This window comes from Musca domestica, unplaced genomic scaffold (genome assembly GCF_030504385.1).
Source record: "Musca domestica strain aabys unplaced genomic scaffold, Musca_domestica.polishedcontigs.V.1.1 8, whole genome shotgun sequence".
In the NCBI taxonomy this organism is placed as follows: domain Eukaryota; kingdom Metazoa; phylum Arthropoda; class Insecta; order Diptera; family Muscidae; genus Musca; species Musca domestica.
This window is the reverse complement of record NW_026712409.1, coordinates 1,627,946-1,655,135: the sequence shown is the minus strand read 5'-3', so window position 1 is coordinate 1,655,135 and position 27,190 is coordinate 1,627,946. Positions and strand designations below refer to the sequence as shown.

The following is a 27,190-nucleotide window of genomic DNA, read 5'->3' as shown; positions in this document are numbered from 1 at the left end:
TGAGACTGCCGTCCAGATGACCCCAGATACCTTGCAACCATATTCCGCCAGCTTCTTTAATGAGAGCCGGTGCTTCCTAGTCGATTGATCTACCTACTGAAGAGACTGTCAGACTAACTATAAGCTATTATCTTTGCCAAATAAATAGCTTATAGTTAGTCTGACAGTCTCTTCAATCGACTAGGAACCACCTCGAGCTATTCGTCAGCCACACATGTAGATCAAAATACGTAAAGCTGAGATTTCATAGGTCTTTTTTCAAGATTGAAGGCCAGATAGGCCTAGATACTTTGCAAGAGCTTTCCAGGTGCCATCTTCTGCTAGCTTCTATGCTAAGTATCATTTTAAATCAACCGGCATAATATCTTATGGTTGATTTCAGGTAGACTAGGAACCACCTCGATCTTATTCGCCAGCCACACATGTAGGTCAAAATATGTAAAGTTGAGATTTTATACTTCCAGCGGATTTCCGTTTGAATACCCCAGAGTAAAACAGAACTACCCTTGAAAAATGGAAGGTTGCCTGTTTCCTAACAAATGTCTTTGCCAATTTCGATTAGCTTCATGCTTAGTGAGACCCCAACCATGTTATAAAGTGTGTAAAGATTTGTATCACAAACACAATGACACTGGTAGCTCGATTCATTAAATTTTTCCTAATTTTTACCTAATTAATATGTTTCGCTGAGCCAAATAAAACAATTGTGTTCCATAGAATCTAGAAGGTGTGTATTATATTTGGATATTATATTTGGAGAAAGTCAGTTCCAGATTATCTATTATATACAAACGAACTTAAAAAAGTGTTGGTCAATATGCTCTCTAATAACAATTGCGTTTTTCTAAATTTCTAACGACAATTTTCATGTTTCTGATTTAAATGGCACATTATTATTCGCATCCGGTAACATAAGGACAATAATACCTTGCACATTTCAAATCATTAACTCCATTAAAAGAAACAGGGTCTTCTTCCCTGAAACCCTATCAGAAGATACAACTCCAATGTCACTTTTAACCCCAACTGCATCCTAAAGTTTTAATGTCGACGGCAATTCAAACAAAACATGAATTAAAAGGCTTTAGCAAATAATCAAGCCGGGCCATAATCCTCCACATGCATTGTGGTAAATTACTTTTTGATTATCGTCTTTTGTTAATGGCCAAATAAACGGACGATGCAGTCGTAGCAGTGTCCGGTGCCGTCGATGGTGGAGGTAGAGGGGGGAGGGGTAGTGGTAATGGTGATGGTGGTGGTGGTGACACTGGTGATGAATGCAGTCGAAAGTTATGCATGACATTATACTTTTGATTGGTTGTCTGTGAGTGAGTGTGTGTGTGTGTTCACTTATTTATTCAACAATACACGCACATTTAAACCTAGACTCACACACACACACTCACAAATAAACATTTGTATACAGCACATGTGGGGAATGCGAGAAATACAAAAACAACAAAAAAAAAACAAGTTTGCTTTTAAAATGTTTTTAGCCCGGGGCTCTTTTATTCTGGTAATTACGATTTGATTAACTTTAACTACATGAACTCACTCAGAAAATTGTGTTTTGAGTAATTTTCGTAAAAATGTTTGGAAAGAGTTAAAACAACAACAACAACGACAGCAACCACATTAGCAGAAACAAAAAGAATTTTTAACAATACCAACTGATAGATGAGATGTATGTATGTCTGTTTGTTTGTATGTATGTACACATGTATGCTCGAATGAATGAATAAACGAACGAACCAAAGTGTTGGATGTTCGAGAATCTGCCGTTGCAAAGAGAAGAGCAAGAAGTCAGCTAAAAGTAAATATGTACAAATATATTTATAATACCACACAGAGCCCGAAAAAACAGTCTCCGTTTAATAAATAGTAATAGGGTGAACAATCAGAATGTCTGGAAAATGCGGATGAAATCTGGTTAAAATGAGATCGGGCAGTGATGTGAAGGTGTCATTCCTTGAAACAATTGCTGTGTTTTTCAAAATCCCGGTAGATAAATAGTAACATTATAGAGACAGTTTTCACTTCTCCCTTGGAAATTCTATTCTACAACATAACATTTAATTTGACATCTTACGACCTGTTCTTCGGCGTAAAAACTTTTATCTATTTCGAGAATATTGGACCTTAATATAAAAAATATGGCTCTCAACCAAAGAAAAACCATTTCGGTTTTCTTACTTGCTTGGGAGCAATATACCATACCCAAGGTCCGAACTGCAGAATATTTATATATTTGAGCAAACCTAGTCTTCGTATAATGAAGAGGTATATTATAACTTGTGAAGAAATTTTAGTATCGTAAAAATAATATCCTTGATGTAGATAGTAGGATAGTAGAAAATAAATTTTTGATAGTGGTACGTCTATTTTTAAGGAATATGGGGATATCGAATAAATAAAATGCCATGTTGTTTGTCGACTTTTTCGTATAGTACCCATATAACTGCAGCTCCGATATTCGTTACTTTAACGATTTAAATCGCATTTTCCAACAGAATTGCTTAAAATTCGGAACTTAGAGTTTGTGACAGGTTTAATCTCCTGTGGCGGAACATTGTCTATATGGGTTCGTGTTTTCCTACCTTACATGAGGATTTGTTCGGTATTTCCAGATATTCAGTTTTCTGATTATTAAAGCCTTATCTTCTAAAATAATTGTTTACAACTCGATACTTAGAGTTCGTAATTGGTTCTACCTCCGGTAGTAGTCATTGCCCATTTACAGGATGAGAAAAAACAGTTTGTAAATAAACCAAATGATCGTGTTTGTTTGCCAAAGAGGTCAGTTGAAAATGTCCACCTTCGGTTGGCCACCAGAACTCAAGCGCCGGCCCTGGTAATGGTGTGTGCCGCCAAAACAGACGATGGTGGCTCTCCGCACGTATTAATCGACGGAGGGTGTATTAAATCATTGGGCATGCAAACATTTTGGCCGCAGACATTGGACATTCCAACAGGACCCAGTACGCGCCACCCAAGAATGGTTACAAAATGACGTTCCTTACATAATTTCCAGCGCACAATGGCCACCAAAATCTCCGGGTACCAATCCGTTGGACTATTGTGTCTGGGGCGTTTTGGAAAGCAAGGTTGGCACTAAAAAATACGAAAGTGTCGATTTCCCATAGTCCCCCATGTTTCGGTACTTTGCAAAATTTTTTTGGGGAACCTTGTATAAATACTTTATATCGAGTTTGTAATGGTTTATTCGTTGAGAAGACCGCTGGAATAGGCTCATAATTCCTACACCTACAAATATTTTTCCGGCACCCACAAATATTTGGAATTTTAACCATTTTTTTTTTTTTGTAATGTGGTATTTGAAGTTCGCAATAGATAGCAAGCAATATGGCAGGAAACAGGGACTATCGCCTTTACGGGTTTTTAAGACTTTTTTACCAACCGATTTCGCATTAAAAAATGGAAATAAACACAATATTCAATCCTAATTCTTTTATTTTTTGAAATCTTGGTTATCAGTGATTTCGGTAGAACTAAAAATATTCGCGGTTTAGTGGAGATTTTCGTATTTTTTTACATAAAAGTTATGATCTATTTTACCCACTAAATATTGTCCGAGGACCACACAAAATAGTAGGCTTCTGCCCTGACCTAGACTTTAATTCCATGCGACCTGTGAGCAACTGCAAAATCAGGACATTTATCAGTTTTTAGTCCATTTCAACCTATTTCAAATTTGCTATCATCTTCCCCAACAATAGGCTTCTATTCTGATCATAACCCTACCTCCATGGAAAATTTCGTGAGGATCGGGTCATAATTGCGTGATTACAACTTAAAATGGACAGACGGACATACGCAGCTAGATCGACTCAGCTCACTTCCTATGTGAAGAACCAATATTTCGAGGTGTTACATAATTTTTGGCCCAATCAAACTCATAATAACCCTAACATATAGTGTTGTAGGATATAAAAAAGTGGCATTCCAACTAAATTAAGAGCTCTTAGCCCACCCCTGGCATATATGCCAAGTACGAATTCGAAGATCAGTTATATGGGATACACTTCCTCTCAACTGCTGCACTAATGATGATTAATTCTAAAAGTTAAGGAAGAACGATAAATAATTTATGCTATATTCACCCTTTAATTTCTATCAAACATAAATTCGCATTATCATGTACATACACACACATTTCTAAATATATAACAATTTAAATATTTTTATATATAAACAATAGATGAGTTTTAAGACTGAATGAATTGAAGAAATAAGCGCCACACGTGAATATCTTTTTACTCACACACAGCACATACACGGATATGTGTGTATGTGTACATGGAAGTGTACGTTTGTGTGTGTGTGTGCAAGTATTTATTTGTATGTTAAATACAAAAGGCCTCCAGTCATTTCTCATGGAATTTCTCTTACGTGTTCGCCCGTCCGTCCGTCCGTCCGTCAGTCTGTCTGACTAAAGTTCGACAGAGTGTCTGTCCATCTCTCATCTACACACGATTAAAGAACGAGACGAAGAATTGAAAAGTAAATAACCACAGTAGATTTGTTGATGTTGTTGTTATTCTTGCTTTTCCATATTTTTATTTCTTAATCGTCTAAATGGGAAGTTGGGGTTCTTTCTGGTTTGTCTTTCAATGCGTATTGAGAGATTTCCTCTCAAGGCATTAAAACTCTTTTTTTTTGTATTTGCTGCTGTTGTTGTGGTGGTTGTTGTTGTTGTTGGGATGTTTGCCAGTTGTTTTGTTAGCGTCTTTTTTTAATACAATATAATTATTTTAGTATTAATGTAATGTAATAAAGGTCGGAGGAAAATGCCTCAGAGGATAAGTCGTCGTTTTTTTTTAAATTTGGGTCGTTTCATGGCAAATCGCAATTTGCTTTTCATTTTATTTTGAACGCACAACGGTCATTTGCTATGGAAATGTAAATGTGGTGGTAGCGTTGAAATATCGTCGAAGAAGTAAATTATTTGCAGTGCCAGTGTTCTGAGTTCTCTCAAGTGAGACCTACCTTTAATGGTCAAATAAGGGAAATGGTCACATTTACTAATTCTCAACTGGTGTGTAATTTAGGAACATTGGACTTTTTAAAAAAGGTAAATGATAGGAAATGGCCACATATACTTATTTGGAATAGAAATTTGGATTTTTTAAAATAAAGGCGCTGACAAAAACGTTAATGTTTTGAAGAATGCGAGTAAAAGAATACAGGGTGATATAAAAAAAACTGCAATAAAGTCAAACTCCATAATTTTTACATCTTTTTTATTTTATTGAATGAAAGCAAAAAATGTCGGAAATAGCATCAAATTTTAGAATAAGTTTAGATTTGTTCGAATTGGTCACCTTTGGCACAAACGGCCAATGAAACCGTCACACGCTGCCCGAATGTTTCTCTGCGGTATTTTGACCCATTCCCGGCGAAGCCCTTGCATGAGGCGATCGACACTTTGGTATTTTTTAGTGCCAACCTTGCTTTCCAAAATACTCCAGACACGATAGTCCAACGGATTGGTATCCCGAGATTTTGGTGACTATTTTTGCGCTGGAAATGAAGCAAGGAACTTCATTTTGTAACCATTCATGGATGGCGCGTGCTGAGTGCGATCGATGGTGCTGAGTCCTGTTGGAATGTACAAGGTCTGCGGCCCAAAATGTTTGCGTGCCCAAGGCTTTAATACACTCTCCAGAATATTTTCGCGATAATATTCGGCATTAATTGTAATGCCACGGTCGATTAATACGAGCGGAGAGCAACCATCGGCTGTTATGGCGGCTCACACCATCACCATGGCCGGCGCTTGAGTTCTGGTGGCCAACCGGAGCTGACCTCTTTGGCAAGTAAACTCGATCATTTTGTTTGTTTACGAACTGCTGGACAACGAATGTCCAGTTCACCACTTTCGGCCAAGCGAAGCAACTCTTTAGCTCTTTTGGGTCTATTTTATTTATTTTCTTTCTATTGCGGTGTAAGTTCTTGCTCTTTTTGGAACTTCAATGGCTTTACTCCGAGCTCATTTTTCAGTATTTTTCGAATGAAATATTGCGATTGCCACTGTGACGCGGGTTTCGATCAAGTCGCTTCTTTACTTTTCGAACCATTTCTGCTGATGTTGCTGTTTTCTTCCGTCCACTTCCTTGATGTGGGGCTACGCTACTAGTATCACGGTAACGAGCGATGGTATGAGACACAAAAGATTAGTTTACATTTATATGCTGGAGTGCTCTAACCATAGCCACTTGTGGGCTTCCAGCCAAATATAAAAAAATCACACTATCACGCTTGAATTCCATCACGAATAACTGTTTTTCTGGAAAATTCTCACCAAAATGCTTTTGTACGCTTGTAAACAATATAATGAGCTGGCACTGGAATAATTTTAACAGCTGTCGGACGAGTGGCTTAGAAATGACAGCAGTCTGATTTTGGTTGCAGTTTTTTCATCTCACCATGTGTATACATTTATAGCTAAATTTTCAGTGGGCCCAATATTAAATATATAAAAAGTGGGGTGAAAGTATAATTTTTATATAATTTTTATAATTTTATAATTTGAATATACTGCAAAAATGGCACACTGAAAGTTTCCTCCAAATATGCATCAATCAATTGCAGGCTGCCTTTTGAAAGCAGTTTTTAGGAAAAATTGGACCACATAACCCTTCAACTATTTCACATTTCTGGCGATGGTGGATGACAAGATTGCAAATGTATGCGTTGTTTTCATTCATATGTGTTTGCTTGAACATTGTCAGGCATTATGACGTTGACAAACAGACAAAAAAAAACAGAAGCAGATAGCGGAAAGAATGAAGTGAAACCAAAGAAGAGAAAAGGTTCTTCAGAATGCATCTCCAAAAGTTTACCTTGGGGCAATGCGAACAACTTTTAACTGGCATAGAAAAGATACCGCTGCCGGCAATGAAAGCGACCAGAATAGAAGACGAGAAAAACAACAGCAATGCCACCACCATCGCCATATCCACCGTCATCCACCGCAGCAACAGCAAGAACAATGCCAGAGAAAACAACACGAACCAGCTGACAACCTTATGAAAAGCAGTGGTCACAACACGGCACACACAGACATACATACGTGAATTGGCCATTCTTATGGAAAAGAAACGAGGTAAGGAAAGCATTTTTGAGACGAATTGAGAGGCAAGAGCAAATGTTATAGACAAGGTATGAAACACTGATCATACCGACCTCGTTGATGATTCTACTTGTGGATTCTCATCTTATCATGTCGCAAAGAGGATATGAATGAGCAGTAGCTCATATATTCATTCCATAAAAATGGCCATAACATGAACATTAGAGTGCCTCCTGCGAAAATAAAGAGGAGAAGATAATGGGAAATTAATTTGAATATAAAAAGGGGGAAGAGTTCGAAATGGCCGAAAATCAACACGATACCTAGAGAACAAGTTAGCAGATTACTACCACCGTGATTTCAAATGAAGTGCTCCTACATAAATGACAATAATTTTTTTTTTGTCGAAAGGGATTTTAATGTCCAACTTGTTTTAAATCGCTCGATAATGATTACGTGGAGAATGTAGTCAATCGAAATCGACTTAAGGTGATGATACACAAGCAACTTGGTATCCTATCAAGACATATTATTGAACAAGTAAGCAAAGGCTACAGTCGAGCGGGGCCGACCGTTGAATACCCTACAACACTATAATAAACCCTACAGTTTATATAGGCGAAATACTCGACAGAATTCCACAAGATATTGTGACAAATAATAAAAGAAAACCATCAGGTTTCGTTCTCTAATTTTCGAATAATAGCAACTTAAACTAATTTGCTCATTTCCAATTTATTGGTAGATGTTGCACTTAAATGGTCTTCCTAGATCTGGAACCAATATTTCCCAAAGACCTATAACCTCTCAGAAGTGGCAAAAGATTAACATTTATTATTGGCTTTTGACTGAAACGCATCTATATGAGATACTGACATTTGACTATATTCTTCCACGAAATCAGCCTTAACGAAATAGTCAGAAGTCAAAATAGTCAAAATTGAAAAAATATGAGAACATTTTACAAAATCAATATTTTCATCTTTAGAGAGATATTTTTATGCGATTTTTTAGACGTTTTTTCTTTCCTGCCAAGAGGCCATTCTGAATTAATGAGAACTGTCGAAATCAGTTCAGCCGTTCTTGACATATAAGAGATCTTTCAAGCATATCTCCTTTGATAGACCTATACATCGCACATATTTTGCTATATATCCGATTTGTTGGATAATAACATCAATGTAAAGGTCAGAAGTAACCTTGTGATGGCTTTATGATTTCGCCGGAATTGAAAATTTAATGAAAAATTTTGAATTTTTTTCAACACAAAAGATATGGTATATTTTACCCGCTACATATTATCCGATGAACACCCAAATTAGTAGACTTCTTCCCCGCCCTAAACTCTATCTACATGCGAAATTTCGCGTCGATTGGTCTATAATTGCGACCTGTATAGGTGCTGCAAAATCCGACATTTTTTCAGTATTTGGTCCATTTCAACCCCTAAACATTTGGCGATCATCTCCAAAAGCAATAGGGTTCTATTCTGGTCCAAGCCCCACCTACATTCTAAATTTCGTGAAGATCGGGCCATAATTGCGACCTGTAGAGTGATTACAAATTAACATGGACAGACGGACAGACGGACGGACGGACATACATAGCTAGATCGACTCAGCTCGGCGAGCTAGGAAGATCCATATATACTTTCCTATGTGGGAAACCAATATTTCGAGGTGTTACATAATTTTTGGCCCAATCAAACTTATAATACCCCCAACACATAGTGTTGTAGGGTATAACAACACATAGTGTTGTAGGGTATAAAAATTATAATAAAATTATAATTATTGATATCCCCTTTATAATATGTCACAAAATATGACATAATATGACGCTAAGCTGCAGGGTTGCCCATATTCGACGGACCCATCTGGCAACGCCATAACTTTTGACAGAGATGTCACATCGCTTAATGACATACTGCGTTTGAAGCGTCAGTCCAAGCAGATTTTTACCATGAACCAATACACGCCACGCGAGCGCTCTGAAATAGTTGAAATTTACATTCAACAGAAGAAGTCAATTGTGAAAACTCAACGTGCTTTTAAAACATTAAAAAATGTGAGAAGTGCGCCTTCTAAGAACACCATTAAGCGTTTATACGAAAAATTTTCGACTGGTAAGGCTCGTTCTAATCCGAAGAGGCCATATAAAAGTCGACCAAGGCGATCGGCCGAGAATATCGCTGCCGTACGAGCCAATTCACGCGAAGAATGATGCCTGCGGACAAGCCTCGTCGATTGGAATGGGCCCAAAGTTCCGTCGAATATAGGCAACCCTGTACTTATGTATCACAGCCTTTATTGGATTATTTATCGTCATATTGACTATGCAGAAGAACATACAATTCTTAAAAGAAATAAAAACGAATTTTTTGTTGTAATCAAAATAGTGATATTTTGGTATAGATTATGATTTTTGGAAACCACATGAAAGTGAATGAAGCCGTTCAAGTGACGTAAATAAACTGACACATACATGCGTGAAATAACCTGCAGGCATTATTTTTTTAATTCTATTTTTTTTTTTTTTTTTTTTTTTTTCTGAGAAACTTTCTTGTTTTTTCTGAAAAATATTTTAAAACGCTTGATAATTTTTGAAATTGCATTTTGCACAACTCACACAACCCACTCTCATACACACTTTCAAAGAAAATTCAGGTGAGCTATAAACGAGTCACACGCTAAATACCACATCACCAGTGAACAGAGATACCAAACAACAATAACACAAAATAGTAGCCACAAAAAGAAAACCAAGAAACCATTGCCTTTTAATGGAGATGAGCAGCCATCCCAGTGCACAACAGCTGTTGATATTGTGTTGGTGGTTAGCTAGGCAGCCAGCCAGCCATCGCTAGATGAGGTAGCAAATCCTCTGACGGCTATGACGAACAACAAGAAGTTACCATGATGAAGTTGTCGGCATTGTGCCGTCACTGCTGCTGCTGATGGTTTTGTTGGGGCTGCCGCATTCGGTTTTTGTCTTTGTTTGTGTTCCACTTGTCTGCGGAGTAGAAAAAGACGTAACGGTAGCCAACTTCAAGCTAAACAATTGTCTATTATTGTTGCATCTTCTTGAACAGTAGCAGCCGAATGAATGCAGAATGATGAATGAATGAATGGATGTTTCCTTTGGTTTTGCGATTCTCCTTTGCCTAATTGTACGTCTCAATTGGTATTGGAATAGTGGAGTCTTAAAAAGACATTAAAGAGAGCTCGGTTTTAAAAATGATAGGTTTTTTGGGACATTTTTTTAAGGCATTCTGTGTGTAATGACACTTTTTAGCGGGTATTTATGATGTATCGCTCATTTATTCATAGAGTGTCAGATCTCAAAAAAAATCAGTTTCGAGGAAATTATATTTGTAAAGAGGTCACCAAGTATCAGGTTTTTTGGTTAATGTCAAACACTTCGTTAAAGAAGCAATAACTCGTGAAGTTATGCAGATATCAACATAAACAACAACTCTACCACCGTCCATAAGTCTTGGAAACGATATTGATATGGAGTTGAAATAGGGTTTTAACTGTGTTTACCCCCTCCCCCCCTCTGTGACGTATGAGTAGTATTTAAAAATACGTCGTTCATACCCCACAGTAAATCGTTAATCAATTTTTAGTTGATTTCGTTTTCATTTGACAACCCATATTGGTACTATCGATCCTACAGTTAAGTCGGAGAACTTAATACTATCATCTTTATGGCTTCGTCTTGGACGAAATCTGTTAAAATTGGAGTTGTTCTAGTGATGACCGCCAGTCTGGTTGGCATGATCTACTATTATCCAGGGAGTAGTATACCATTCGGTCAAAACTTGGCACCTCACAATAATTTCAGAAAGCTTAGATCATGTTTAATGTACGGAAGTACCAGTTAAGTGCTGGCAAATTGTTTGAAATTAGCCAGGTATTGACCCTTTGTGAAGAAATTCCTCTTAAATATCAAACATTTTATCAGCATGATCTGGTGTGAAAATGAGATATGTACAGGGTTGCCCATATTCGACGGACCCATGTTTTTTTTTTTTTTGGGCCCATTCCAATCGACTAGGCTTGTCCGCAGGCAACATTCTTTGCGTCAATTGAATTTTTACGGGAACAAATGCAAATCAATGCGAATAATCCGTTGTAAAGTGAACCGAGCCATGTCCAACTGCTGAGAACGGCATTTTTGGGATGTTCTTGGGGACCTCTAAACACTGGCTCTTACGGCAGCGATATTCTCGGCCGATCGCCTTGGTCGACTTTTATATGGCCTCTTCGGATTAGAACGAGCCTTACCAGTCGAAAATTTTTCGTATAAACGCTTAATGGTGTTCTTAGAAGGCGCACTTCTCACATTTTTTAATGTTTTAAAAGCACGTTGAGTTTTCACAATTGACTTCTTCTGTTGAATGTAAATTTCAACTATTTCAGAGCGCTCGCGTGGCGTGTATTGGTTCATGGTAAAAATCTGCTTGGACTGACGCTTCAAACGCAGTATGTCATTAAGCGATGTGACATCTCTGTCAAAAGTTATGGCGTTGCCAGATGGGTCCGTCGAATATGGGCAACCCTGCAGCTTAGCGTCATATTATGTCATATTTTGTGACATATTATAAAGGGGATATCAATAATTATAATTTTATTATAATTTTTATACCCTACAACACTATGTGTTGTTATACCCTACAACACTATGTGTTGGGGGTATTATAAGTTTGATTGGGCCAAAAATTATGTAACACCTCGAAATATTGGTTTCCCACATAGGAAAGTATATATGGATCTTCCTAGCTCGCCGAGCTGAGTCGATCTAGCTATGTATGTCCGTCCGTCCGTCTGTCCGTCTGTCCATGTTAATTTGTAATCACTCTACAGGTCGCAATTATGGCCCGATCTTCACGAAATTTAGAATGTAGGTGGGGCTTGGACCAGAATAGAACCCTATTGCTTTTGGAGATGATCGCCAAATGTTTAGGGGTTGAAATGGACCAAATACTGAAAAAATGTCGGATTTTGCAGCACCTATACAGGTCGCAATTATAGACCAATCGACGCGAAATTTCGCATGTAGATAGAGTTTAGGGCGGGGAAGAAGTCTACTAATTTGGGTGTTCATCGGATAATATGTAGCGGGTAAAATATACCATATCTTTTGTGTTGAAAAAAATTCAAAAATTGTCATTAAATTTTCAATTCCGGCGAAATCATAAAGCCATCACAAGGTTACTTCTGACCTTTACATTGATGTTATTATCCAACAAATCGGATATATAGCAAAATATGTGCGATGTATAGGTCTATCAAAGGAGATATGCTTGAAAGATCTCTTATATGTCAAGAACGGCTGAACTGATTTCGACAGTTCTCATTAATTCAGAATGGCCTCTTGGCAGGAAAGAAAAAACGTCTAAAAAATCGCATAAAAATATCTCTCTAAAGATGAAAATATTGATTTTGTAAAATTTTCTCATATTTTTTCAATTTTGTCATATTTTTGGCATATTTTCATTTCGAATTAAACATTTGGTAATATTTCTACAGATAACAAAATTAAGTAGTTAGGATATCAGGATATCATATACAGATCGCATTTATGGCCCGATCCTTATGAAATTTTGCATGGGGATCAGATGAGGGTCAGAATAGAAGCCTACTCTTTTTGGAGATGATCGCCATATATTTAGGGGTTGAAATGGACCAAAAAACTGCAAAATTGTCGGCAGGTCGTAATTATCGCCCGATCCTCACGCACATTTGAATGGGGGTTACCGGACATTGCAAAAGCCAAGCCAAAAATATTCAATGTGGCAAACTCCAACTTTTGTAGACAAAATACGAAAATGTCCATTCCAGAGACTTTTTGGAGAATTCACAAATACAGGAAAGACGCACTTCTGACTATTTCGTTAAGGCTGATTTCGTGGAAGAATATAGTCAAATGTCAGTATCTCATATAGATGCGTTTCAGTCAAAAGCCAATAATAAATGTTAATCTTTTGCCACTTCTGAGAGGTTATAGGTCTTTGGGAAATATTGGTTCCAGATCTAGGAAGACCATTTAAGTGCAACATCTACCAATAAATTGGAAATGAGCAAATTAGTTTAAGTTGCTATTATTCGAAAATTAGAGAACGAAACCTGATGGTTTTCTTTTATTATTTGTCACAATATCTTGTGGAATTCTGTCGAGTATTTCGCCTATATAAACTGTAGGGTTTATTATAGTGTTGTAGGGTATTCAACGGTCGGCCCCGCTCGACTGTAGCCTTTGCTTACTTGTTTTTATAATACAATTAGCAGTTTTGAAAAATATAAAAGAAAAAATGTTCTCCATTTCTATATTCAAAATTCTTGAAATTGATTCCTAGTTTGAATAACAATAATACGAACTTTAAGAAAGCAAAGTCCATAAATAGTAGTTGCGAAAAAGGTAAAGTTGATCTAAAATTTGGACATCATCCCACGCCCCACAGAAATTTACATTTCAACCTCTTAGCCACCTCAAGAGTGTGTAGTTTTGTTATACTTCCTCACACCCAATGGGCCGCCCCAAATATACTTTTCCTACAAATTAGCCTTAGTTTTCAATTTTTTTTTGTAACAACCCATAATGAATGAAGAAATGAATGAACGTATGATGCCATAACAAAGTTTTGAACGATGTGATTTTTCCGAAATGGATTAAACAAAAACTTTGTGTATTTTCTTTAAATTAAAAATTGCAAGAGAAGCAAGAGTTCCATATATAGATTGTTTTTATTCATCTGTTGGCAGCGTGAGTGTGTATGTGTGTGGGTATGTCGGTGTGTGTTTGTTGGAAACCTCAAATCAAAAAATCAAAGTAATAAAATTTTCCCAAAAAAGGAAAACATACATGGCCACACAAAAACACACAACTAATACAAAAACTTTGACTAACATTCTTAAAGTTCTGCATGTTGTAAAGGGCTCAGGGCAATTGCAAGTAAACATACACTCACCCACACACATGCATACACAGGAACCAAACTCTCACTCATGCACCCACATTCGCATACATCCACATACTTACTGGCAAAAGGGGAATTCTTCCAATCGGCCTCGGGGATGGTCTGAAGTGAACCGAACGTAACAGAGAAAAACGCCATTTGAACTGTAGGAAGAATGTTGGTGGCTACGACGACGGCGACGACGACAACGATGCCGGCAAGAAAGGACTGGCTGTTAGTCGAGTCGTCCGTAACTAAGTAAGAACTGCCTGGTTGCCTTTCGATGAATGCACGAGTTACGGACGTACCAATTCACACACACACACATGCATATGTACATGTACATGTTTGTCGTGTGGCCTTTTTTCGTTTCTTCGTTGAGCGGGCTTTGCGGCATTGGTTCGACGATGAAAAAACGAATATGCCGGATGGTTGTGTTTGAGTTTTGCTGCTTTCCCAATCTTCTTCCAAATAGCTCTTGGCTCTGGAAGAGAGAGAGAAGTAATTTTGTTGTTGGCAGCACTGTTGTTGTTGTTGCTGTTGTCGCTGTTGATGTAACCGTTACCGTATGCCCTCAAAATCAAAACTTACCAAAAATTCAATTGGTTAAGGACAAAAATCATACCGAGAGAATAGCGCCGAGCAAAAACAACGAAAACATTGCAAAGGAAATGCTAGATTTCAACAGACATTCAATACAACAACCATGAGTTGGAATTTTGGACGAGGGTGGAGCTGGAAGTAATGGAGTTCTAAGCTTAATAGCCGAATTGCCCAATTTAATATATTTGAGGAGAATCGTATTTTTTATAAGGCCAAAAGGATGGACGATAATGAACCGCACCCCGACAGATGCAAGAACTATAAAAATACATATCTAAATCTCAATTCGTACCTTGCCTACAAGTGTCATTCCGTTTGTAACACCTCGAAATATACATTTTAGACTCCATAAATTATATATATTCTTGATCAGCATAAAATTCTATGTCGATTTAGCTATGTCCGTCCCTCTGTCCGTCCATCCGTCTGTGGAAATCACTCTAGCTTCCGAATGAAATGCGGTAGGTTGATAAAATTTTACGCAAATGCATATTATGTCTACAGGACTTTTGGTATTGAAAATGGGCCATGTAGGTCCACTTTTTGGTAAAGCCCCCCTTGGTATTTTGGTGATTTTAGCGACATTATTCCCCGGAATTGTCTCAAATTTGGCGTTTGAAGTTCGTAATGGATATTATAGCCTATGACAGAAAATTGCCTGTGCAGGTTCACGTCTTCGTGTAGCCCCCTCATAACGGCACCTCCCGATATTCGGTATTTTGATGATTTTAGCGACATTATTCACCGAAAATGTTACAAATTTCGTATTTGAAGTTCGCACTGTATACTACAGCCTATGACAGAAAATTGTCTGTGCAGGTCCACGTCTTCGTATAGCCAATATATAACGGTACCTCCCGATATTCGGTATTTTGATGATTTTAGCTACATTATTCTCCAGAATTGTCTCAAATTTGGTGTTTGAAGTTCGTAGTGGATACTACAGTCTATGACAGAAAATTGCCTGTGCAGGTCCACGTCTTCGTATATCCCTCATATTACGGTACCTCCCGATATTCGGTATTTTGATAATTTTAGCTACATTATTCACAATTTTTTTTTGTTTTTTGAAAATCCCCAAATTCGTTACAAATTGTGGATGTTTTTTAAAGTCCGTCCCAGCCGCACTTACAGCTTATTCAGTTGTTTTCTTTGCAAAATGTACAAAAAGGTCAGAAAAGTAACCATTTCGAAAGGGGCCAGCATCTTGGGTCTGCGTACGTCCCTGCAACCTATATATGACACATCCTTTATATTCGAAGATTTCTATCGCTGCCGTCTCTCTGCCCGTATACATGTTCGGCAGGCGAGTACGAAAGTGAAATTTGGTTCAAACTTAGTACTTAATATGTCTGATTTTTATTAAATTTAGATCTAGTGCCTCCATTAGTGGGGGCCTCCATTTTTGGCTGAATCTTGGCACAACACAAATGCGAGAATCGACAATATCGGTCCACTTGTTTTGGTAACTTTCCCACAAATAATATCCTCCTGATACCTCTCTTAGAAAAAAAATTGAAAAACAGTAATAAATATCCTATAATACTGACCGAGTGCACCATTTGTCAATATAAATTCTTGTGTGAAAAAACGATACGAACGATACTACTTCTTCCGGTATCCACGTCAAAATTTATAAATTATTCAAACATTCGTTTACCTTAGCGAAGTGAATATATAAGTCCAAACTGTTTACATCGCAATATTTGTGTCAAATTTAAATCGGGTGCAAAAATGACAAGATCGATCCACTCATTCTCGTATCTCTACCAAGAGCGGTCAAATTTCAAATAACAAAATGTAAAATTAGTTTCCGATAAAAAAAAAAAAACTTCCTGCAACTCATTATTTCTTCCAGTGTGCGGATTTCCATAAAACACTTCCATCGCCAACCTCGTTCCAATAAAAAGGGTCTGCCATGGGAAGGAATATCTCCGGCAACGTGAATCAACATTTAAATTCAGTGTAAAAAGTCATCCTCTTTCGTGATATACTTTATTTTATATCCATCCATACATTATAAAAATGCATTTGATGTGCTTTTTTAGCCTCCGGGGGGTCAGGTGAGTGCAAGAGTACATGTGTGTCACTCTGTGTGTGTGTGTACACATATATATGCTTGAGGTGGAAGAAACACACACACACATGCCACAAGTACTCGTATTTGTGTGACTGTCGAGCAATTGTATTCTGACATTTGGTTGGCTAGTTGACTGTCTACCAGTGAGGCTGTCTGCCTGTTATTGGGTACACTGGGTGGGTTTATTTGGCCCCGGGCGGGGATATGAATCAAAGACAAGCCACATACTCATACGAGTGTGTCTATGTGTGTGTGTGTGTAGTGAATACCCTGCATAAACCGAATTTTATTTTTATTCTTCATTTCATTTTATTCCATGTTTTGCACGAGTGTTTGTGTGTTTGGCTTATCAAAAGAATGAGAAGGTAATTTTTTACTAGACCCCAGGTAAAATGAATGGTTAAACAATGTTTAATTGAAAGAAAAGTAAATGTCACAAAAAAGAGTTATATATTTTATTATGGCTGCGGGCGATTTCCATTACCGCAAACGGCCAGACTTTTGGTCGGCCAGCCTGTCGTGTCGATATTAGCAATTTGTCCCTATTATCCCCCCTTTTTGACACACTTGCCACGGCACGCCATGGCAGCCAAACCATCACAGCCCACCACTCAGTGGACCAGTGGAAGAGGGGGTAGAAATGTACTTGCCTATGTATTGTTGGTTGACACAATTTTCCATTCACACGTAAATATTTTTGTGTGCGGATATTAAATACGAAAATTCATAAATTTCTGCATATTTGTTGTGGTTGTGAGTGAGGTGAGTGTGTGTGTATGTGTGTGCATGTGTTTGTTTTGCGTGAATTTATATGTTTGTGTTGGAATGAGGCGATTTAATTCGGTTTGTAATACAGCGCAAAAAAGTCAAAGATTCGCGAAAGTAATTAAAAGATAATTAACACATTTTCCAACCATTTTCGCACGTAAGGTGTTGAAGTCAGTAAAACATGCCACACTTAATGCTGCAAACACTTCCACTTAAATACACACATACATGTGTGTGTGTGTGTGCCAAACATACACACGCTCACACACACTTCCACATATTATGTTAAATTTAATGTGCAAGTATTTGAGTGGCTTAAATTACATAAACACTCATATCCATGCACACACACACACACACACATGCATACATTGCCGGGTGAAAACGTTTTTGACTAATAGACGTGTTAAGTGGCTGGCTGTGTGTGTTTGCTGTGTGTGTGTGTGTCAAAAGTATTACCAGTGGTCATGTGTAAATGATCCATAACGTTTGCTGACATCGTGACATTGAATCTGTCTGTCCGACACTTGAGTTGATTGCAAGTGTAATTTATTGACCATTGCTATAATTTGTAAGGATCCATGCCCGGTGTGAAGGCAAAAAGGGTTGACATTTCAATAAATTTACTGATTTATAACAGATCGATAATTTTTTTCTGACAATCAGACAAGCTCAGAATTATTCGCAATTTTTTTAAATGTGTTACTTAATATTCGAATTTTGCTTCCTATTTCGATATTTTGAAATTTTTCCAATGGAACAAAGAATAGATAATAATTTCGTAAAAAATGAGAAAAAATCACTTCGTCTATGGCAGAAATTTGGAGCAAAAGGAAGCTTAATTTTTGGAAGAGAAAACTGATGAAAAAGTGGAGTTTGTCTCCTAGAAATCAGTGACAAAACAGATGGCAGCAACACAAGGTCGGCGTCGAAGCTCAGCGATATTTTGTAAAATTTTGTTATATGTTTAAACAGTATTGTTCCTGATGATGTCTTCCGTTGGAGGACGAAATATCGAAAATAATAAATAATTAAACAACAACAAAGACCTCGAGCTCATTTTTTATTAAATTTGAATTTGTAAAAATATATAATAAAGGTCGAATTAAATATCTAAAAATCAAATATAAATTATGTATAAAAAAGTAAAAAAGCAGCTAAGTTTACGGGCCGAACATTTAATACACTCCACTACTTGGAAGGCACTTGAAAAATTTAAAAAAAAACCGAAAACTACCACTTAAATGAAAACCGTTATATGGGGACTACACGAAGACGTGGGCCTGCTTACGAAATTGTCATAGGCCATTTACGAACTTCAAATACCAATTTTGAAATAATTCCGGTAAATACTGTCGCTAAAATCATGAAGATACCGAATATCGGGAGGTACCATTATATGGGGGATATACGAAAAAGTGAACCAACCGACGTGGACGAACTATGTATGCATGCAAAATTTTAGGCTTCTATATCAATTCTTTCGAAAGATAGCGTGATTACATCACCCCCAAAAATTTTCAAAATCTGGAATAATATCTCTCTTAAAAATTAGAAAATAAACCACCGATTTTCTTTCAACATCGTGTGACACCGACGTCGCAAATGGTAGAGGTTCGATCATTTTTTACACATTCAAAATAGAAAATTTCTTTGTATGCCTGTTGTTTAGCAGGTCAAATTGTATATTTTCTTTTAGGGTCACTTCAAAGCTAATTTCAAGTACAAATAATTGGTTGGGTTGGCTGGAGACCGGGTCCCCTCCAAAATAGGTACTTTTCTGCTTCTTTTACTATTTTACATGGAAAAGTTAATTCCTTGCTAGTAGGCACCTTAGGGAGTGAGGTGGTTTCGAAATACATTTCTTTGTACGTCCCTGGTTCTGACCTATTAGTCTCTTAACTCACCTGAGTGCAACAGTTTTCACGATATTGCCAGCCCATCATGAATTTACTTTTCGCACAGAATCTTCTCAATTGCATTACGATATAATTCATACGAATATACCATACCACACACAGAATGACACCCATACATGTATATACATCATCTCTGTGAGTGTGTGTATATGTATGAACTTGTAGGTGGATATTAAAGAGCTGAAAGGCTTTATATGCTTGAATCCAACAATGACAACAACAATACATGAACTATGACTGGCTGTTGGCTATGACGACGACGACGTCGACGACGTTGAACTAAACCAACAAAATGAAATGAGAACCCATCCAAAGGACTGCAGGCCTTAAATTCTTCTTAACTAGCCCTGGGGCCATTTTGTGATTTGTGTACAGTTCATTTTTACTCTGTAGTCCGTCTTGCTTCCTTTCTTGCTGTCTATTTTTCTTTGCTTTTCCTTTTCGTTTGCATTCTTCATTTTTGTCTCTGTCTGTTGGGGAATGTTATTGTTGTTTTGGGGCATAGTATCTCTCAGCGAAAAGGAACCTCCTCAACACTCAATCACCAGTAGAAGTGATGAGTGGTTGTGTGTGTGGGTATACGTGAGGACAAGTCGAATTGCATATAACTCCTGTTGAATGTTGGTTCGAAGAAAACTACCCAGTACAAAATGAGATCTAAAACTATCATTATTGGTGGCCAGAAAATCGAAGGCTATTTCTTAAAAGATAACTTGGTAGAATAACGTATTTTACTCATTACCAAGTAATGACTTACCAAAGAGCGTGTCTGAGTGCGAATTCGACGATTGTATGTTTGATACTCGACTTGAAAAACAAAACAACCTAGATGTTCGGTTCACCATATATGATATATTTAACTAAATATCGAAAGATAGTGTGCTCAATTCCAGAGACATAAAATATAATAATATAGGTTGTGGTGAAATTGAAGAAAAATTCAACACAGCTATTTTAAAATAAAAATAAATTTAATTAAAAAAGGTTTTGATTTTAAGTGATCAAAAAATAATTAATTATTTTTTGTGAAATGCCCTTGGCCTGTATGTAGCCACGACTTCCAAAAATAAATTTATTAAGAACTCCCAATTGCTTGGAAAATACAATACCATACATGGGTTTTATTTTAGTTAAGACTTTTGATTTTTGGACCTACCCTTAGGCCCTACAAATGAGAAGGTCTAATTTCACAATTATTTAAAATGTGCAAAATTCTATTAGATTAATTGATTTTGTCAAAATCCATCAGCTCCCTTGAGGAGGAGACTTAACAAAATATATAACTATTTATTTTTATACAAAACTCTATGAAAAATTCTGAAAGTTAGGCAGCCACGCATCATCGTTTCCCACTGTACGCTTGAAATTATAGACTTAACGAAATGACAAATCAAACAATACCAAAAATATCCAACTATTTCAAAACTATAAAAGCTAGCTTACATTTCAGTTTAATAAATTATCTTTATCTTTAGTTTTGGGTTTTGCTCAGCCAACTACGACTATTGGTAGGTGAATGGGCTGTTTAGTAACTCAAACCAAATGGGAAGCTGGCTGGCTGAATGAGGATCTCGAGGCTAAAGTAACGACACAAATAGCGAACACATCCACAAAGATTGAGGGATGTGTGTGTGTGTGTATAGGGTGCATTACTCTTCTGTCTCAGCAACAGAGCGAGAGAGAGAGGAAAACACACAAAATGTCTCAAGGCATTTTAAAATTGAGATAAGGTCTTTTGCCTGCAAAACTTTTTGTTTTTCCTTCTCACAGAGGCCTCTGCCTCTGTTTTGCAGGCAGGCAGGCAGGCATTGAAATACCGATGCTAAACGAAGGAACTAGGTGTTCATTTGTATGGGTGAAGGAGATGCCACATACATGCCTACATATGGCAGACGGTCCTACACAAGATGTTAGTGGTAACATATGATATTATCCACATGCACACTCACACACACACACACTTTTGCATTTCCAAACAAAACTTACAATCCCAGGAACAAAACAAGGCCACAAGGAAACCTTTTTTTTTGTTTTTACTCCACATCGAGGGGAAGAACTTTGAGCACACAACTGAACATTTGTGACTTCGATACCCAAATGAATTGTATCGGTGTGTGTGCGTGTGTGTATGAGTGCACGGCTACAAACTTACACTGCTAAAACATAAATCGAAATGTTTTTAGTGAGTTTTTGGTCTGCTTCCTTGGCTGACTGCTAAGTTGGTTTGTTGGCTTGACTAACTGGTTGTTTGGTTGGCTGGCTGGCTGTTGCATGGTTAGGTTACTCGATATCCTTCAGTGTCCTCATCGCCAACATTCCTGCATTTGACCTGAGGCGATGTTACGTTTTTGGGGTCTGTTGTATTGCAAAAGTATTGAGCTGTTGTGTTTCAAAGGAACAGTCCCAAATGAATGAAAAGATGGAAGCCAAAGTGTATCGACAAGGAGAAGAAGAAGAAGGAAATAAAAACAAAACCGAAACTAAGTGGAACACATCTAACCACCCAAAAGATTACAGAATTCCTTTGCAAACTCTTAGACCCACGAAGTGACGAGGGTGGTCTGATAAAATGGGAACTTTTTTTTTAAAATAGGAAGAATACAAGTCATTCATGGCTTGTTTTGTAGAATTGTTTGGTAAAAAATACTTTGAAATAGTACAGGATTTAGTGCTTTCAACCTGCGTATTGTTTATCCCTACTCATGGTACGTTGGAATGCCCATATGCTAGGTGATATAGGATACGAATACAGGTTAGGTCTCTCCCGTATTTGTTGTTTTACCGACATTTGAGCAATTTATCAGCATCATGAGACTTTTTACATTAAAAAAAATGTACTTCAGCTTCTTCTCCTTATTAAGTTCCGGCTATAAAAACCAGTTGTCACAAACATCAGAATTGATTTCGATAAAATAGGCAGTGATTCTGATCATTCCTTATGCCGGAAATTCTTCACCTTCTGGGGTTTAGAGCAGGCAAACAATTAATGACAATATCGGAAGTGTCTATACCAACTACCGAACGAAATACCAGTACTAAACACCAAAGGAAATAATACACTGAATCAATGGATATGCAGTTGCTAGAAGGCTGTGGACATATATTCGGTAATAATACCAGGATAGACTGAATTCATAAATCAATTCCACTTCATACATTTTAACACAAGACTAAGCTTAAAAGCTGAAAACATGTGTGGCTCTTCGTTGCTTCCAAAAATTTTAAACCTGGAATTCCGAAAACTAAAATATTTGATTTTTCTATTGTCTACCCAGCCAAATTTTTGGTAACCCCCAAGCACTGATGTTTTGTTATTTTCCCTAAATCCATAGCAAAAAGCTCTTTTAGTATTTTTTTAGAAATTCTGGAACAATTAAAACAATATCGAAACTATCAAATAAAGTGACTATCGATAGTTTGCCATCTCTAATGAGGGTGCCCAGAGGATATATTTTATTCACCTCATCAGTGACTGCACCTTTTCTAATAGCACTCCGAGCTGCCTGATATGCCTCAGCTGGTTGCATTTCATTTTTATGATTAACCACCCCTTATTAGATGCCACTCGTACTACTTCAAATTTCTATTTCCGCAGTGTTTGTCTTCTCCGTTGACTCACTGAATGATTGCAAGAATACAAGTTGTTGCTTCAATTCTCGCTGGTTGGTCGGTGGGGAACACACCAATGGAATTGACTTGGTATGGAGCCAAGCTGACTTGTCGGTGTCGTTGGCTTACAGCTTGAACGATTCGTCTGTGTTCGGGAGGGTGGCATTGAATACACGACGCTCCTACACGTATTGTTATTGTTGTAGCTGATATCTTTAGTTATCCCGACTCAATGCCAAAAGGAAACTGGCTTTTTGTCCCAAGTCTCCTGTAACCACGTGGGTGACTATGTCTAAAGTGAGCATGTGTGTGTGTGTGTGTGTATCGAAAGTTGTTAGTTCATCCATCGAAGGGTGTTTCGGTGGAATGAAATTTCAATGCACGAATGAGTACTTCATCCATTCCGCCCGAGGCCATGACCGTAAGGTTTTTGTCTGTGCTGAACTTTGTGCTAAATATTTGTTTAATGCTCTGCCCTGCTCTAATACATGGCACCCGTGCCGCCATACCTCCACAACACATCCGCCATGCAGGCAGCCAGCCAGCCCTCTCCCGCTGTCTGTTGGTATTGTCTTTGTAGCTTGTAACAAGCTACCACCGCATCCATCCCCCATTCTCAAGTCAAACTGCCTTCTACCCGTAAGTCTTGCAATGGCTTCAAGGCTTTAAAGCTAAAAATGTCATGGCGTTTTTCTACTCTGCTCTGTTGCTGCAGCTCATGTTGTATTATCTTCCTCCTGATTACCTCGGGGAATTTCAGTCAGTTTTGTGCAGAGCATTTCGAACAAAAACTCTTCTAATTTGTAGTTTGGAATTTTGATAAAGGATCAGCAGCGGCAAAGCAACAGCAACAGCAGTAACAACAGCGTCTAAAGCAAATACACAAATAATTCGCTAGTTGGCTGTAGTTTGGCAAGAGGTCTGGCCGAGTACGAAGTCAACCAAGCACATGTGTGTATGGAATATCTGCCGTATTGTAACATTTAATGAGATTTTAAATAAATATTTATCTTAAAATGTAAAAATCCCTCAAGTTTTGAAAAGTTGTTTTGTTTTTGTGAACCAAGTGGATGGCGTATCTGTTGCCCCATATCTCATTCCCCAGACGACCAACCACCATCATTGATTTCACATTTCATGGCCATCGTCATCCTGAGCGTACAAAACCAAACAAAAAGTCTTATAGCCAGGGGAGAGAGGGCGAGAGAAAGAGAGGCAAAAAAAGGTTTACCGTAAAACTCCAATGCTCCGGGGGGTCAGATAAAACACCCACTGAGTAACGCAAAGAGAAATAAAATTAATCGCATGTGAATGTCAGACCGATAAATTTCTTAAGTTTTCAGGCCACACACAAGACATGGGTTAACATTCACATTCGGATTGGAATCCTAAAGGAGTTGTCCATATCTGTATGGACATTTCATATTTAAAGATAAATTCCAATTAATTTACAATTGCCACAGCGTTGACGATGCGGAGGAGGAAAATTGCATCTGAAATACTTTTCAAATGTGAAAAAATTTGAAAAAGAGCCCATTGAGCTAATTGCTGTTTCCCAAATTAGTTTAGCGGTGAAACTAGAAAAAGAGGTGAATGTTAAGTTCATTCTCACAAAATTACTTTGCTCAGAATCACAAGGGAGCAGAAAACTATCGAAAATCACATTTAAATTATGAGTGGATTTAGAAGAATTACCTTGTTTTTATATTTTTTTTTACTAAATTTTCGATCCTATACTCTTAGAGTAAGAGCGACCCACTAGAATATTTTTCATTTTATAATTTCATAGAATTGGTTTCAAAATTATTGTGTCCTGAAGCTATTGAAACTGCGTGCACATCCTCTCTTAATCTAGTCTCTGCTAATCCAAAAATTAATTCTTTCTTTGTTTCGTTTTTACAGGAAAAAATGCGATATGGATCGAGAACGCGAAAGAGAAAACAAATCGCTCGAACCCCGGGATTTATCATCGACTGGCAGGATTTATGCCCGTAGTGATATTAAAATTAGGTAAGTCAATCACACCCCTCCCCCACTTTAGGCTATATGCACTCGTACTATATTCTCCTTTAACACACAGTGCTTCTCCCACGGTCTCGCCAACGATCTCAAACTCTAGTTCGCCCACACCAACACCGCCAGCCAGCTCGGCGGTAACACCACTGGGCCTACCACCTGGCACCGTTGGATCGGGCATAACCAGTGGCTCAGGCAGCACTTCGGGCTCTGCAGGTAGTGCGGCATCATACATGCATGCCAATCATAAACCGATTACAGGAATTCCTTGTGTAGCGGCTGCAAGTCGCTATACAGCTCCGGTACACATCGATGTGGGCGGTACAATATATACCAGTTCATTGGAGACCCTAACCAAATATCCCGACTCAAAGTTGGCCAAGTTATTCAATGGTTCCATACCCATTGTTTTGGACTCGCTGAAGCAGCACTACTTCATAGATCGTGATGGTGGCATGTTTAGACACATTCTGAATTTCATGAGAAATTCAAGGCTCTTGATATCGGAGGACTTTCCACATCTGGAGTTGTTGCTGGAAGAGGCGCGGTACTTTGAAGTTGAACGTAAGTATTATTTTTTTGAAAGTCTAAAGATTTGGCAATAATGTTCTTCCTAATCGCAGCCATGATTAAACAACTGGAGGCCATGCGTAAAGATCGGGTGCGCAATGGCAACTACTTGGTGGCTCCGCCCACACCGCCTGCTCGCATCAAAAGTAGTCCACGCATTGGCAGCAACAACGAATTCAACTACGAGGTGGTGGCTCTGCACATCTCACCCGACTTGGGCGAACGAATTCTACTGTCGGCCGAACGTTCCCTGCTCGATGAGGTATTTCCCGAAGCCAGTCAAGGCACCCAGACCAGTCGCAGTGGTGTATCCTGGAATCAGGGTGACTGGCGGCAAATCATCCGTTACCCGCTCAATGGTTATTGTAAACTCAACTCGGTGCAAGTCCTGACAAAGCTGCTCAATGCCGGCTTCACCATTGAGGCCAGCACCGGGGGCGGTGTCGAGGGCCAGCAGTTTTCAGAATATTTACTCGTAAGACGTATACCAATGTGATAAACTCGAGGAGCGAGTCCGGTGTAATGTAATCCAGCTTAGCCAGCTCCCTCTTTAAATTCCGTAATTTAAAGAATTCCACGTAATCTTAGATATTTTTAGACAACAAATTAACTTGGATACACCTACCATTAGCATTGATTCATTCATTGATTACAACTAAACTAAGATATAAGCACAGCAAACCGAAAATGAAAAAAACTGAAATCCCTTGGCCGTTCCAGGCAAATGTGGGGAAGCTAGAAGATGTTTTTATAAGGTTATATTCAAATTCATCAAATAAAGACATGCTGGAGCATGTTTTAATTTTACCTTAGTTAAGTCCAACGAGGAAGAACTGATTTCTTAGTTAAATGTTGAATTAAGTATTTTAATTTCGATTTGTACAAATAACTGAGTGTATTTATTTAGTTTTAAGTTGTATTTTTGCAATTCCCAGTTTAAGTTGCAGTTCATTATTAACCATATCCCATCCCATTAACATCACACACACACACACCACTTCATAATAAAAAAAAAACAAGAATCTATTCTCCTTGATAAATGACCCAACATTGAACAGGTGGCAACAAGAAATTATCAGTGTAATTTTTCTAAGTGTAGTTTCATCTTAAAATAATTATAACTAAAAAAAGAATAAATAAATAAAGTAAATTAATAAGAATTTAATGAAAATAAAGGGGATTTAATGTGTACTCTCATTGCATAATAAGGTAGGTAATGGCTAAAATCGTTGTGGATAGAATGACTGAAATGTGTCTCTTAGCTCAGAAGGGTAGTTGAAGGTAAGTTCATTCAATATTTAAAATTGTTGAAGCTGCAAAATTGATAACTATTAGGAGTTGCAAACGAATTGACAAACTTAATACACCTGTCCTGACAACCTGATATAACGATAAAGAATTGCTCCATCGGAAAGTTCATTCTGCGATCTTGAGAACTCTAAGTTTTAAAGCTCTTTTATTGAAGACTGACAAAATTGAAGTATTTTTTAGTACTAAACCCGATTCTTCAAATAAATATTTTGTTTTACTTATCTGTCGTATAAGGCATTTATATCGTCATAGACTTATAT

The 27,190-nt window shown here is 37.7% G+C and overlaps 1 protein-coding gene across 3 annotated transcripts in view; it reads left to right on the top strand.

The window, feature by feature from the left end:
- Positions 1-26,767, top strand: part of LOC101901063 (BTB/POZ domain-containing protein Tiwaz) — a 65,862-nt gene extending 39,095 nt beyond the window's left edge. For all 3 annotated transcript variants that reach the window (XM_011297825.3, XM_020039844.2, XM_020039843.2), the window contains 3 exons: positions 24,936-25,043; positions 25,114-25,613; positions 25,673-26,767. In XM_011297825.3, coding sequence (XP_011296127.1) covers positions 24,936-25,043; positions 25,114-25,613; positions 25,673-26,115 — 1,051 coding nt within the window. In that variant the 3' untranslated portion in view covers positions 26,116-26,767. The remainder of the gene's footprint in view (positions 1-24,935; positions 25,044-25,113; positions 25,614-25,672) is intronic.
- Positions 26,768-27,190: the final 423 nt, after the last annotated feature.